At 36.6% G+C, this 15,554-nt stretch overlaps 1 protein-coding gene across 3 annotated transcripts in view; it reads left to right on the top strand.

Annotated features, from left to right (window-relative positions):
- Positions 1-15,554, top strand: part of IMMP2L (inner mitochondrial membrane peptidase subunit 2) — a 904,017-nt gene that overhangs the window by 538,476 nt on the left and 349,987 nt on the right. Inside the window, exon 5 of one of the 3 annotated variants that reach the window (XM_059932693.1) lies at positions 2,192-2,210. The exons of the other annotated variants lie outside the window; for them this stretch is intronic. Within the exon in view, the coding sequence (XP_059788676.1) occupies positions 2,192-2,195 (4 nt within the window). The 3' untranslated portion in view covers positions 2,196-2,210. Of the gene's footprint in view, positions 1-2,191; positions 2,211-15,554 lie in introns of those variants that run through there. 3 annotated transcript variants of the gene reach the window in all.

The following is a 15,554-nucleotide window of genomic DNA, read 5'->3' on the forward strand; positions in this document are numbered from 1 at the left end:
GGGTTTCTTACCTTTTGGGAAGTCTGAGGTCTTCTGCCAGCATTTAGTAGTTGTTCTGTAGGAGTTGTTCCACATGTAGATGTATTTCTGAAGTATTTGTGGGGAGGAAGATGATCACCACGTCTTACTCCTCCGCCATCTTGAAGGTCTCCGCTGATGCCTTTTTGATGAAGGACTTTATTTGATCCTCTCAAAGGAATATTGGATTTCTTAATGTTCTCTAGTTTCCTTTAACATTTTATTATTGACTTTACTAATAAAATGGTAAAAAATACATATAACTGTTGAGGATCTGTGCTGGAAGTACAGTTTGGTTATACATGGAGTTTTCCTGTGTGTCGTTCAATACACTTTAATTAACAATCTGTCTGCTCTGTTTTCATTCAACAGTATTTACTCAGCTCCCACTAAGCATTAGGTTCTGATGTGGGTTCTGGAGTGTGGGTCTGCCACTATGTTCATTAACCTGTTATTACTCAAGGTTACACTTTGAAGTAGATAAGTTTCTCTTTGGATCAGATTTAGCAAAGATAATTCTGAAGCCAAGATAAAGCAAATACACAGTGTTATAGAGCCTACATTTATTCTAGCTGTTCCACGGATATTATTAGACATAAAGCACAAGATAATAAATTCTTATGATACAGACTAAGTCTAGAGTATTACTATTCTGCAATACACGATTTTGTCTACAAGTGGGTTTTTTCTACCTCCCTCCTTTCTCCTTTTCCTCCTTTTTGTTACAGAATCATTAGAAAAAATTTTAAATGAGATCTATAAATTAAACACATTTTCTATCTGTTCTAGCTAGTGAAAAACAGACCATTATTTGGAACATTTGATAATATCTAGAGAACATACTGAGTTAACTCTAAAAATCCCCTACAATCTAAGTATACTTAAAGTTTGGAATAATGTTTTATAAGGTCATATCAAATGAGAGTTCAGTAACCAGTCATATAGAGATTGATGTACTCATAAATTTTGTATCTGTCACTTTAATTGCCTTGTTGATATATCTGGGATGACCAAGTCTTCCCTGTTTGTCTGGAACTCTTCCAGTTTTAGCACTCAAAGTCCCAAATCCCAGGAATGCCTTCAGTCCTGAGGAACCAGGATAGTTGGTCACCCTAATTTTATCTAAATCTGAAGATTTAATTTTCTCCATTTCAGGGATAAAATAGTTAGTGAACAAATATCATGTGTGAACCTTTTTAGCTAAAGAGCACATATTAACATATTAATGTTTATCTAAATACAGTGATAGATAATTGAAAGATGAGGGAATAGGTGAATGGATGGATGGATGGATGGATGGATGGATGGATGGATGGATGGATAGATAGGTAAATATATAGGAAAATGACCGTGTAATACCTTCTGAATGGTTAGGAAACATTATCTGTTAAAATCCTAATCATCTCTTAAGGCCCAACATAGCTCTCATCTTTTTGTCAAGATTTCTCTGAATCTTGTAGGATTAATCACTCTACTCTGTGCCTACAAAATTCTGTTTATGCCTTTATTACTGGACTTACCATAGTTGTATTATATTTGGTTGTATGCATATCTGTATTTGCCACTGAGCTATGAATTCCTAGCAGAGCAAGAATTGTGCCTTAATACATCTTTGTCCTTCAGCTTCTGTGTACTGCCTTGTGCCGAGTACAAGCTGAATATGGTATTGCTGAATTGAGCATTCATTTTCCCTCCAATTTTAATAATCTTTATTGAAATGTAACTTACCTACAATAAAATTCACCAGTTTTAAATATACAGTTCAATAAGTTGTAACAAAATCAAGATAAAAAACATTCCAATCACCCCAAAAATCCCCCTGTGCCACTTTGAAGTTACTCTCTCCCTGTCACCCTGGCCCTGGGCAACTGCTGATGTACTTTTATCTGACTCTAGTTTTGCCTTTTCTAGCTTTTCATATGAACTTCATATGTTTGACTTCTTTGACTTAACATAATACTTTTTGAGAATTATCTCTATTGTGGCTTCCATCAGGAATTTGTTTCATTTTATTGCTGGGTAGTATTCCATTATATGGATATACCATAATTTGTTTATCCGTTAACCTGTTGATGGGCATTTAGTTATTTCCAGTTTGGGACTATTATAAATAACACTGCTGTAAATATTAGCATACACATTTTGTATTGACATCTGTTTTAATTTCCTACAGGTAAATATCTAGGATTGCAATTGCTGAATCTAACAATAAGTGTACATGTAAGTTTATAAGAAATTGTTAAATGTTGTGCAAAGTGGCTGTACCATTTTGCATTCCCACCAGCAATGCATGAGAATTCAGCTTGCTCTCTATCCTTGCCAACACTTGAAATTTTAGTCATTCTAGTATGTGTTTGGTATTATCCCACTGTGGTTTTATTTTGCATTTCCCTAATGACTAAAGATTTTAACCATCTTTTGATATATTTTTCATTTGCATAGCTTCTTTGCTGAAGCATCCATTCAAATCTTTTAACCATTTTTAAAATTCTTTTTTTTTTTTTTGTCTCCTTGCTACTGAATTGTAAGAGCTCTTTTTATTTTCTGGATACAAGTCTTTGTCAGCTATATGTCTTGCAATTATTTTCTACCAGTTTTAATATTTTATTTAATTTTTTATTGACAAAGGATGAAATTTTTAATTTTAACAAAGTACAGTTAGCCAGTTGTTTCTTTTATGGTTCATACATTTGGTGTTCTATCTAATAAATATTTACCTAACATAATGTGACAAAAATTTTCTCTTATGTTTTCTACTAAAAGTGTTATTGTATTAGGTTTTTCATTTAAGTCTATGATTCATTTTGAGATAATTTTTGCATATAGTTAAAATAAAGGTCATGTTTTTTCTTTTCCATATGTATACCCAATTGTTTTAGTACTATTTGTTGAAAAAGATTATCTTTTCCCTATTTAATTACCCTGGCACCTTTGAAAAAAGAAAAAAATTGATCATATAAACGATGGTCTATTTCTGCACCATTTTTTCCATTAATCTTTATGCTACTAGCACACTGCCTTTATTAAAATGATTTTGCAAGAAATCTTAATATCAGGTAATGTAAGTTGGTCAGCTTAGGCTTTTTAAAAAATGTTTTGACTGTTCTAAATCCTTTGCACATCTGTGTAAATATTAGAATCAGCTTGCCAATTTCTGCTAGGATTTTTATTTCTGGTACTTTTCATTCTTCTGTATTTATCCACATTTCCATCTAGTGTTATTTTTCTTCTACCTGAAGAATTTCTTTAAACATTTCTTTTAGTGCACATCTGGAGATGAAAAGGAAGTTGTAAGATAAAAAAATAAGACCAATATCCTTCATAAACGCAAGTGTAAAAATCCTTAACAAAATTTTAGCGAATTAAATCCATAATATATAAAAAGGTTAATATATTATGACTGAGTAGGGTTTATTCCAGGAATGCAAAGTTGGTGTAACATTAAAACAGCGCAATGTAATCTACCAAGTTAATAAACTAAAAAAGAAGAAATGTATAAGCATCTCAATAGATGCAGGTAAAGTGTTTGATAAAATTCAATACCCATTCATAATGAAAACTATCATCGAACTATGAACAGAAGGGAAATCCTACGGCCTAGATTTCAAAGAGAGTCTATGAAAAAAATCAACACGTAACATCATACTTAGTGGCAAAAGAATAAACACGTCCCTTTTAAGATTAGTAAAAGTATGTTCACACTCTTCTGTTCGACACTGTACTGTCCAACTTCTCTTGAACTGTTGTTCAGCACTGCCCTGGAGCACCTAGTCAAGGCCAAATTTAGAAATCTGGGTAAAGATTTAATTCACTCTTTTATTCAATATATTTCATGAGAAAACATATTTACTGAGAATTTTGCTAAGCTTTGTGAAGGTTGCACTCTCTTGGTAAATACCCATACTTTTCCCCTGTCTTCTCCTGGGGAAGATCAACTTTGGCAGTCAACATTTCTTACTAATACATATACTTACTTGATAATGCACAGTAAATCTAATGAATAGGAATTAATATGTAAAATAATAGGCTAGTTAGATTATGTGGATGACATGGCTGCTCTTTGCAAGAGAGGAAGTATGTAACTAGACTGAAGACTATGTATATAATTTTGTGTAACCTCATGAAAAAATGTTACTCTCTTAATCACTTTTTTAATGTAATACAAATTGCTATATCAAGATTGAACAACTTCCTATTGATGAAAAATAGTAGTAGTGTGGCAACATAAAATAATTCGCATCTATCAAAATAACATCTTATAAATGACTTCAAAGCATATTGGAGCCATGTTGAGAGAAATGTAATTTAATTTTGTATCAGGCAGATTGCATGTTAATAATTAATTATTAGTGAGTTCTTTTCTTATCTAAATACCACCCATATATCAGAGAACAGCTCGTATTTCTGCTCCTTGAATTTCTTCCTGATCAGCCTTATTGGAAATGATTTCTACCTCTAAATTTTCTTATGAGTTATAATCCTTACCACTCAACTTATTAGAGTTTACATTGTATTGTCTTTTAACTTATATTACCATATATATAATCATTTTAATTTGGTAGACTTAATTTTTAGAGGAGTTTTAGACTGACATAAAAATGAAACAGAAAGTACAGAGTTCCTTTATATCCATTACCCTCCACCCACACACACAAATTCCCCTATTATTAACATCTTATTAACATGGTACATTTGTTAAAATTGATGAGTCAATACTGTTGTATTGTTATTAATTAAAGTTCATAGTTTACATTAGATTTCTTTCTGTGGGTTGTACATTCTATGGGTTTTGCCAGATATATAATGGCCTATATCTTCCATGACAGTATCATACAAAAGAGTTTCACTGCCCTAAAAATGCTCTATGCTCCACCTGATTATCCCTCCCTTCTTCCCCCTTGCTCCCAGTCCCTGGGACCACTGATATTTTTACTGTCTCCATTGTTTTGCTTTTTTTCAGGATGTTGTATAGTTGGAATCATACAGTAGGTAGCCTTCTCACATTGCCTTCTTTCATTTAGTAATATGTATTTAAGATTCTGCCATGTATTTTCATAAGATGATAGCACAGTTTTTTTTTTTTTACATCTTTATTGGAGCATAATTGCTTTACAATGGTGTGTTAGTTTCTGCTTTATAACAAAGTGAATCAGCTATACATATACATATATCCCCATATATACCCCCTCTTGCATTTCCCACCCTTCTTATCCCACCCCTCTAGGTGGTCACAATAGCTCAGTTCTTTTTAGCGCCAATATTCCATTTTCTGGGTGTACCACAGTTTATTTATCCATTTGTCTATTGAAGGACATTTTGGTTGCTTCCAAGCTTTGGCAATTATGAACAAAGCTGCTATAAACATCCCTGTACAGTTTTTGCGTAGGTGTAACTTTTCAACTTTTGGGGATAAATACCAAATAGAGCGATTGCTGGATTGTACTGTAAGAGTATGCTGAGTTTAGTGAGGAACTGCCAGGTTATCTTCCAAAGTGACTGTATCATTTTTCATTCCCACCAACAATAATGAGAGTTCCTATTGATCTACATCCTTGCTAGTGTTAGGTGTTGTCAGTGTTTTGGATTTTAGCTATTCCGTTAGATGTGTATCTGATTGTGTTAACTTGCAGTTCCTTAATGACATATCATATTGAGTAGCTCTTCATGTACTTATTGGCCATCTTTATATTTTCTTTGGTGAGGTATCTGTTCAGATTTTTTGCCCATTTTTTAATCGAATTGTTTTATTATTGTTGAATTTTAAGAATTCTTGGTATATTTTGGCTATGTCATTTATCAGATATGTGTTTTGTAAATTTTTATCCCAGTTTATGAGTTACATTTTCATTTTTGTAACAGTGTTTTTCATACAGCAGAAGTTTGTAATTGTAATGAAATCCAAGTTACCAGCTCTTTTCATGGACTATACTTTTGGTATTAGATCTAAAAAGCCATCATCAAACCCAAGGTCACCTAGCTTTTTTTCTCATGTTATCTCCTAGGAGTTTTATATTTTTGTGTTTTACATTTAGGTCTATGACCTATTTTGAGTTAATTTTTGTAAAGGGTGTAAGGTCTGTGTCTAGATTCATTTCTTTGCACATGGATGTCCAGTTATTCTAATACCATTTGTTGAAAAGGCCACCCTTTCTCCATGGAATTGCCTTTGTCAAAGATCAGTTGACTCTATATGTGTTGGTCTATTTCTGGGTTCTTTTTTCCGTTTCATTGGTCTGTTTGTCTGTTCTTTTGCCTTTACCACATAGTCTTGATTATCATAGCTTTATACTAAGTTTTGAAGTCTGATAATGTCAATCCTCTGACTTTGTTCTTCTTCAATATTGTGTTGGCTACTCTGGGTCTTTTGTCTTTTCGTATAACCTTTAGAGTAGGTTTGTGGATACCCTCAAAATAACTTGCTGTGATTTTGATTGGAACTGTGCTCAATCTATATATCACATTGGGGGCACCTTGACAATATTGAGTCTTCCAATCTACATACATGGAATAACTGTCATTTAGATCATTTATATCTTCTTTGATTTCTTACGTCTAGGTTTTACAGTTTTCCTCATATAGGATCTTATATATATTTTGTTAGATTTATACCTCAGTATTTCTTCCTTTGCTTTTTTTTTTGGCAGGGGGTGGGGGTGCCTAGTGGTGCTTATATTAGTCAAGGTTCTCCTGAGAAATAGAAACAAGATCTGTGCACAAAGTTCATTACTATTCAGGGATGGTTGCTTATAGGACCTGTCACCTTAAAGAGCAAAGAAATATATCTATATATTACTTACCTGTGTATGTACACACAACTATAGACATTTGTATATGTAACTATCTGGATCTACTTTAAGCTAAACACAAGTTCCTACTTACATCTCTTACTCTAATACATTACCATGTGGATCATTCTTTTTTTTTTTTTTTCCCTCATCCCCCGCCGCTTTCCCCCCTTGGTGTCCATATGTTTTTTCGCTATATCTGTGTCTCAACTTCTGCCCTGCAAACTGGTTCACCTGTACCATTTTCTAGGTTTCACATATATGCGTTAATATATGATATTTGTTTTTCTCTTTCTGACTTACTTCACTCTGTATGACAGTCTCTAGATGCATCCACGTCTCTACAAATGACCCAATTTCGTTCCTTTTTATGGCTGAGTAATATTCCATTGTATATATGTACCACATGTTCTTTATCCATTTGTCTGTCGATGGGCATTTAGGTTGCTTCTATGACCTGGCTATTGTAAATAGTGCTGCAATGAACATTGGGGTGCATGTGTCTTTTTGAATTATGGTTTTCTCTGGGTATAGTGCTATTGCTGGGTCATATGGTAATTCTATTTTTAGTTCTTTAAGGAACCTCCATACTGTTCTCCATAGTGGCTGTATCAATTTACATTCCCACCAACAGTGCCATAGGGTTCCCTTTTCTCCACACCCTCTCCAGCATTTGCTGTTTGTAGATTTTCTGATGATGCCCATTCTAACTGGTGTGAGGTGATGCCTCATTGTAGTTTTGATTTGCATTTCTCTAATAATTAGTGATGTTGAGCAGCTTTTCATGTGCTTCTTGGCCATCTGCCTGTCCTCTTTGGAGAAATGTCTATTTAGGTCTTCTGCCCATTTTTGGATTGGGTTGTTTGTTTTTATAATATTGAGCTGCATGAGCTGTATATATATTTTGGAGATTAATCCTTTGTCCTATGATTCATTTGCAAATATTTTCTACCATTTTGAGGGTTGTCTTTTCATCTTGTTTATGGTTTTCCTTTGCTGTGCAAAAGCTTTGAAGTTTCATTAGGTCCCATTTGTTTATTTGTGTTTTTATTTCCATTAATCTAGGAGGTGGATCAAAAAAGATCTTGCTGTGATTTATGTCAAAGAGTGTTCTTCTTGTGTTTTCCTCTGAGAGTTTTATAGTGTCTGCCCTTACATTTAGGTCTTTAATGCATTTTGAGTTTACTTTTGTGTATGGTGTTAGGCAGTGTTCTAATTGCATTCTTTTACATGTAGCTATGCAGTTTTCCCAACACCACTTACTGAAGAAACTGTCTTTTCTCCATTGTGTATCTTTGCCTCCACTGTCATAGATTAGTTGACCATAGGTGCATGGGTTTATCTCTGGGCTTTCTATCCTGTTCCATTGATCTATCTTTCTGTTTTTGTGCCAGTACCATATTGTCTTGATTAGTGTAGCTTTGTAGTATAGTCTGAAGTCAGGGAATCTCATTCCTTCTGCTCCGTTTTTTTCCCTCAAGACCGCTTTGGCTATTCGGGGTCTTTTGTGTCTCCATACAAATTTTAAGATTTTTTTTGTCCTAGTTACATAAAAAATGCCATTGGTAATTTGATAGGGATTGCATTGAATCTGTAGATTGCTTTGGGTAGTATAGTCATTTTCACAATATTGATTCTTCCAATCCAAGAACATGGTATATCTCTCCATCTGTTGGTATCATCTTTAACGTCTTTCATCAGTGTCTTATTGTTTTCTGCATACAGGTCTTTTGTCTCCCTAGGTAGGTTTATTCCTAGGTATTTTATTCTTTTTGTTGCAATGGTAAATGGGAGTGTTTCTTTAATTTCTCTTTCAGATTTTTTCATCATTATTATATAGGAATGCAAGAGATTTCTGTGCATTAATTTTGTATACTGCAACTTTACCAAATTCATTGATTAGCTCTAGTAGTTTTCTGGTGGCTTCTTTAGGATTCTCTATGTATAGTATCATGTCATCTGCAAACAGTGACAGTTTTACTTCTTCTTTTCCAATTTGTATTCTTTTAATTTTTTTCTTCTCTGAGTGCCTTGGCTAGGACTTCCAAAATTATGTTGAATAATAGTGGTGAGAGTGGACATCCTTGTCTTGTTCCTGATCTTAAAGGAAATGCTTTCCGTTTTTCACCATTGAGAATGATATTTGCTGTGGGTTTGTCGTACATGGCCTTTATTATGTTGAAGTAGGTTCCCTCTATGCCCACTTTCTGGCGAATTTTTATCATAAATGGGTGTTGAATTTTGTCAACAGCTTTTTCTGCATCTATTGAGATGATCATATGGTTTTTCTCCTTCAATTTGTGAATATGGTGTATCATGTTGTTTGATTTGCGTATATTGAAGAATCCTTGTATTCCTGAGATACACCCCACTTAATCATAGTGTATGGTCCTTTTAATGTGCTGTTGGATTCTGTTTCATAGTATTTTGTTGAGGAGTTTTGCATCTATGTTCATCAGTCATATTTGCCTGTAGTTTTCTTTCTTCGTGACATCTTTGTCTGGTTTTGGTATCAGAGTGATGGTGGCCTCGTAGAATGACTTTCAGAGGGTTCCTCACTCTACTATATTTTGGAAGAGTTTGAGAAGGATAGGTGTTAGCTCGTCTCTAAATATTTGATAGAATTCGCCTGTGAAGCCATCTGGTCCTGGGCTTTTGTTGGTTGGAAGATTTTTAATCACAGTTTCAATTTCAGTGCTTGTGATTGATCTGTTCATATTTTCTATTTCTTCCTGGTTCAGTCTCAGAAGGTTGTGCATTTCTAAGAATTTGTCCATTTCTTCCAGGTTGTCCATTTTATTGGCATAGAGTTGCTTATACTAATCTCTCATGATCCTTTGTATTTCTGCAGTGTCAGTTGTAACTTCTCCTTTTTCATTTCTAATGCTATTGATTTGAGTCTTCTCCCTTTTTTTCTTGATGAGTCTGGCTAATGATTTATCAATTTTGTTTATCTTCTCAAAGAACCAGCTTTTAGTTTAATTGATCTTTGCTATCATTTCCTTCCTTTCTTTTTCATTTATTTATGATCTGATCTTTATGATTACTTTCTTTATGCTAACTTTGGGGTACTTTTGCTCTTCTTTCTCTAATTGCTTTAGGTGTAACGTTAGGTTGTTTATTTGAGATGTTTGTTGTTTCTTAAGGTAGGATTGTATTGCTCTAAACTTCCCTCTTAGAACTGCATTTGCTGCATCCCATAGGTTTTTGGGTCATCGTGTTTTCATTGTCATTTCATTCTAGGTATTTTTTTATTTCCTCTTTGATTTCTTCAGTGATCTCTTGGTTATTAAGTAGTGTGTTGTTTAGCCTCCATGTGTTTGTATTTCTTACAGATGTTTTCCTGTAATTGATATCTAGTCTCATAGCATTGTGGTCGGAAAAGATACTTGATAGGATTTCAATTTTATTAAATTTACCAAGGCTTGATTTGTGACCCAAGGTATGATCTATCCTGGAGAATGTTCCATGAGCACTTGAGAAGAATGTGTCTTCCGTTGTTTTAGGATGCAATGTCCTATAAATATCAATTAAGTCCATCTTGTTTAATGTATCATTTAAAGCTTGTGTTTCCTTATTTATTTTCATTTTGCATGATCTGTCCATTGGTGAAAGTGCTGTGTTCAAGTCCCCTACTCTGATTGTGTTACTGTCGATTTCCCCTTATATGGCTGTTAGTATTTGCCTTATGTATAGAGGTGCTCCTATGTTAGGTACATAAATATTTACAATTGTTATATCTTCTTCTTGGATTGATCCCTTGATCATTATGTAGTGTCCTTCTTTGTCTCTTGTAATAGTCTTTGTTTTAAAGTCTATTTTATCTGATATGAGAATTGCTACTCCAGCTTTCTTTTGATTTCCATTTGCATGGAATATCTTTTTCCATCCTCTCCCTTTCAGTCTGTATGTGTCCCTAGGTCTGAACTGGGTCTCCGGTAGACAGCATATATACGGGTATTGTTTTTGTATCCATTCAGCCGATCTCTGTCTTTTGGTTGGAGCATTTAATCCATTTACATTTAAGGTAATTATCGAAATGTATGTTCCTATTACCATTTTCTTAATTGTTTTGGGTTTATTATTGTAGGTCTTTTCCTTCTCTTGTGTTTCCTGCCTAGAGAAGTCCCTTTATCCTTTGTTTGGTGGTGCTGAATTCTCTTAGCATTTGCTTGTCTGTAAAGGTTTTAATTTCTCTGTCAAATCTGAATGATATCCTTGCTGGGTAGAGTAATCTTGGTTGTAGGTTTTTCTCCTTCATCACTTTAAGTATATCCTACCACTCCCTTCTGGCTTGCAGAGTTTCTGCTGAAAGATCAGCTGTTAACCTTATGGGGATTCTTTTGTGTGTTATTTGTTATTTTTCCCTTGCTGCTTTTAATATTACTTCTTTGTACTTAATTTTTGATAGTTTGGTTATTATGTGTCTTGGAGTGTTTCTCCTTGGATTTATCCTGTATGGGACTCTCTGTGCTTCCTGGACTTGATTAACTCTTTCCTTTCCCATATTGGGGAACTTTTCAAATATAATCTCTTCACATATTTTCTCAGTCCCTTTCTTTTTCTCTTATTCTTCTGGGACCCCTATAATTCGAATGTTGGTGCATTTAATGTTGTTCCAGGGGTCTCTGAGACTGTGCCTCAATTCTTTTTTCATTCTTTTTTCTTTATTCTGCTCTGTGGTAGTTATTTCCACTATTTTATCTTCCAGGTCACTTATACATTCTTCTGCCTCAGTTATCTGCTATTAATCCCTTCTAGAGAATTTTTAATTTCATTTATTGTGTTGTTCATCACTGTTTGTTTGCTCTTTAGTTCCTCTATGTCCTTGTTAAATGTTTCTTGTATTTTCTCCATTCTGTTTCCAAGATTTTGGATCATCTTTACTCTCATTATTCTGAATTCTTTTTCAGGTAGACTGCCTATTTCCTCTTCATTTGTTATGTCTGGTGGGTTTTTGCCTTACCCCTTCATCTGCTGTGTGTTTTTCTGTCTTCTCATTTTGCTTAACTTACTGTGTTTGGGGTCTCCTTTTCGTAGGCTGCAAGTTTGTAGTTCCCGTTTTTTTTTTGCTGTCTGTCCCCAGTGGCCAAGGTTGGTTCAGTGGGTTGTGTAGGCTTCCTGTTGGAGGGGAGTAGTGCCTGTGTTCTGGTGGATGAGGCTGGATCCTGTCTTTCTGGTGAGCAGGTCCACGTCTGGTGGTGTGTTTTGGGGTGCCTGTGGCCTTAAGATTTTAGGCAGCATCTCTGCTAATGCATGAGGTTGTGTTCCTGTCTTGCTAGTTGTTTGGCGTAGGGTGTCCAGCATTGTAGCTTGCTGGTCCTTGAGTGGAGCTGGGTCTTGGCGTTGAGATGGAGATCTCTGGGAGATTGTTGCCGTTTGATATTACATGGAGCTGGGAGGTCTCTTGTGGACCAGTGTCCTGAACTTGGCTCTCCCACCTCAGTGACACAGCCCTGATGCCTGGCTGGAGCACCAAGAGCCTGCCCTCCATACGGCTCAGAATAAAAGGGAGAAAAAAAAGAAAGAAGAAGATAAAATAAAATAAAGTAAAATAAAATAAAATAAATTTATTAAAATAAAAAATAATTATTAAGAAAAAAAATATTTTCAGTAAAAAAACAAAAAACATAAAAAGAACAGACAGAACCCTAGGACAAATGGTAAAAGCAAAGCTATACAGACAAAATCACACACAGAAGCATACACATACACACTTACAAAAAGAGAAAAAGGGAAAAAAATATATATATCATTGCTCCCAAAGTCCACCTCCTCAATTTGGGGTGATTCGTTGTCTATTCAGGTATTCCACAGATGCAGGTACATCAAGTTGTTTGTGGAGATTTAATCCGCTGCTCCTGAGGCTGCTGGGAGACATTTCCCTTTCTCTTCTTTGTTCACACAGCTCCCAGGGTTCAGCTTTGGATTTGGACCCACCTCTGCATGTATGTCAACTGAGGGTGTCTGTTCTTTGCTCAGACAGGACCTGGTTAAAGGAGCAGCTGATTTGGGGCCTCTGGCTCACTCAGGCAGGGAGGAGGGAGGGGAACGGATGCAGGGCGAGCCTGTGGAGGCAGAGGACAGCATGAGGTGCGCCGTGCATTCTCTGGCGGATGTTGTCCCTGGATCACGGGACCCTGGCAGTGTCAGGCTGCACAGGCTCCCAGGAGCGGAGGTGTGGATATTGACCTGTGCTTGCACACAGGTTTCATGGTGGCTGCAGCAGCAGCCTTAGCATCTCATGCCCGTCTCTGGGGTCCGCAATGATAGCTGCAGATCGTGCCAGTCTCTGGAGCTCCTTTAGGTGGTGCTATTAATCCCCTCTCTTGGTGCACCAGGAAACAAAGAGGCAAGAAAACGTCTTTTGTCTCTTTGGCAGCTCCAGACTTTTTCCCGGACTCCCTCCCACCTAGCTGTGGCGCACTAACCCCCTTCATGCTGTGTTCACGCAGCCAACCCCAGTCCTCTCCATGGGATCCAACGTCCGAAGCCCGAGCCTCAGCTCCCAGCCCCCACCCATCCCGGCAGGTGAGCAGACAAGCCTCTCCGGCTGGTGAGTGCTGGTCAGCACTGATCCTCTGTTCGGGAGTCTCTCCGCTTTGCCCTCTGCACCCCTGTTGCTGCGCTCTCCTCCATGGCTCCAAATCTTCCCCCTTCCACCACCCGCAGTCTCCGCCCACGAAGGGGCTTCCTAGTGTGTGGAAACATTTCCTCCTTCACAGCTCCCTCCCACTGGGGCAAGTCCCGTCCCTATTCTTTTTTTTTTTTTTTTCTTTAAAGGCTGTGCTACAATTTCCTTTAATTAATTAATTAATTTATATTTATTTTTGGCTGTGTTGGGTCTTCATTTCTGTGCGAGGGCTTTCTCTAGTTGTGGCAAGTGGGGGCCACTCTTCATCGCAGTGCGTGGGCCTCTCACTATCGTGGCCTCTCTTGTTGCAGAGCACAGGCTCAGATGCGCAGGCTCAGTAGCTGTGGCTCATGGGCCCAGTCGCTCTGTGGCATGTGGGATCCTCCCAGACTAGGGCTCGAACCCATGTCCCCTGCATTAGCAGGCAGATTCTCAACCTCTGCGCCACCAGGGAAGCCCCCCGTCCCTATTCTTTTGTCTCTGTTTTTTCTTTTTTCTTTTCCCCTACCCAGGTACGTGGGAAGTTTCTTGCCTTGTGGGAAGTCTGAGGTCTTCTGCCAGCGTTCAGTAGGTGTTCTGTAGGAGTTGTTCCACATTTAGATGTATTTCTGATGTATTTGTGGGGAGGAAGATGATCTCCGTGTCTTACTCTTCCCCCATCTTGAAGCTCCTCCTAACTTTGGGTTTTGTTTGTTATTCTTTGTCTAGTTCCTTTAGGTGTAATGTTAGATTGTTTATTTGAGATTTTTCTTGCTTCTTGAGGTAGGCTTGTACAGCTATAAATTTCCCTCTTAGTACTGCTTTTGTTGCATCCCATAGGTTTTGGATTGTCGTGTTTTCATTGTCATTAGTCTCTAGGTATTTTTTGATTTCCTCTTTGATTTCTTCAGCGATCTCTTGGTCAGTTAGTAATGTATTGTTTAGCCTCCATGTGTTTGTGTTTTTTATGTTTTTTTCCCTGTAATTGACTTCTAATCTCATAGCATTGTGGTCAGAAAACATGCTTGATATGATTTCAATTTTCTTAAATTTACTGGGGCTTGATTTGTGACCCAAGATGTGATCTATCCTGGAGAATGTTCTATGTGCACTTTAGAAGAAGGTGTAATCCGCTGTTTTTGGATGGAATGTCCTATAAATATCAATTAAATCTATCTGGTCTATTGTGTCATTTAAAGCTTCTGTTTCCTTATTGATTTTCTGTTTGGATGATCTGTCCATTGGTATAAGTGAGGTGTTAAAGTCCCCCACTATCATTGTGTTACTGTCGATTTCGTCTTTTATAGCTGTTAGCAGTTGCCGTATGTATTGAGCTGCTCCTATGTTGGGTGCATATATAGTTACAATTATTATATCTTCGTCTTGTATTGATCCCTTGATTATTATGTAGTGTCCTTCTTGTCTCTTGTAACATTCTTTATTTTAAAGTCTATTTTATCTGATATGAGTATTGCTACTCCAGCTTTCTTTTGATTTCCATTTGCTTAGAATATCTTTTTCCATCTCCTCACTTTCAGTCTGAATGTGTCCCTAGGTCTGAAATGGGTCTCTTGTAGACAGCATATATATGCGTCTTATTTTTGTATCCATTCAGCAAGCCTGTGTCTTTTGGTTGGAGCATTTAATCCATCCACGTTTAGGGTAATTATCGATATGTATGTTCCTATTACCATTTTCTTAATTGTTTTGTGTTTGTTTTTGTAGGTCCTTTTCTTCTCTTGTGTTTCCCACTTAGAGAAGTTCCTTTAGCATTTGTTGTAGAGCTGGTTTGGTGGTGCTGAATTCTCTTAGCTTTTGCTTGTCTATAAAGCTTTTGATTTCTCCATCAAATGTGAATGAGATCCTTGCTGGGTAGAGTAATCTTGGTTGTAGGTTCTTCCCTTTCATCACTTTAAGTATATCATACTACTCCCTCTGGCTTGTAGAGTTTCTGCTGAGAAATCAGCTGTTAACCTTATGGGAGTTCCTTTGTATGTTATTTGTCCTTTTTCCCTTGCTGCTTTCAGTAATTTTTATTTGTCTTTAATTTTTGTCAATTTGATTACTATGTGTCTCGGTGTGTTTCTCCTTGGGTTTATCCTATATGGGACTCTGCGCTTCCTTGACTTCAGTGGCTA

This window comes from Balaenoptera ricei, chromosome 9, assembly GCF_028023285.1.
Source record: "Balaenoptera ricei isolate mBalRic1 chromosome 9, mBalRic1.hap2, whole genome shotgun sequence".
Lineage (NCBI taxonomy): Eukaryota > Metazoa > Chordata > Mammalia > Artiodactyla > Balaenopteridae > Balaenoptera > Balaenoptera ricei.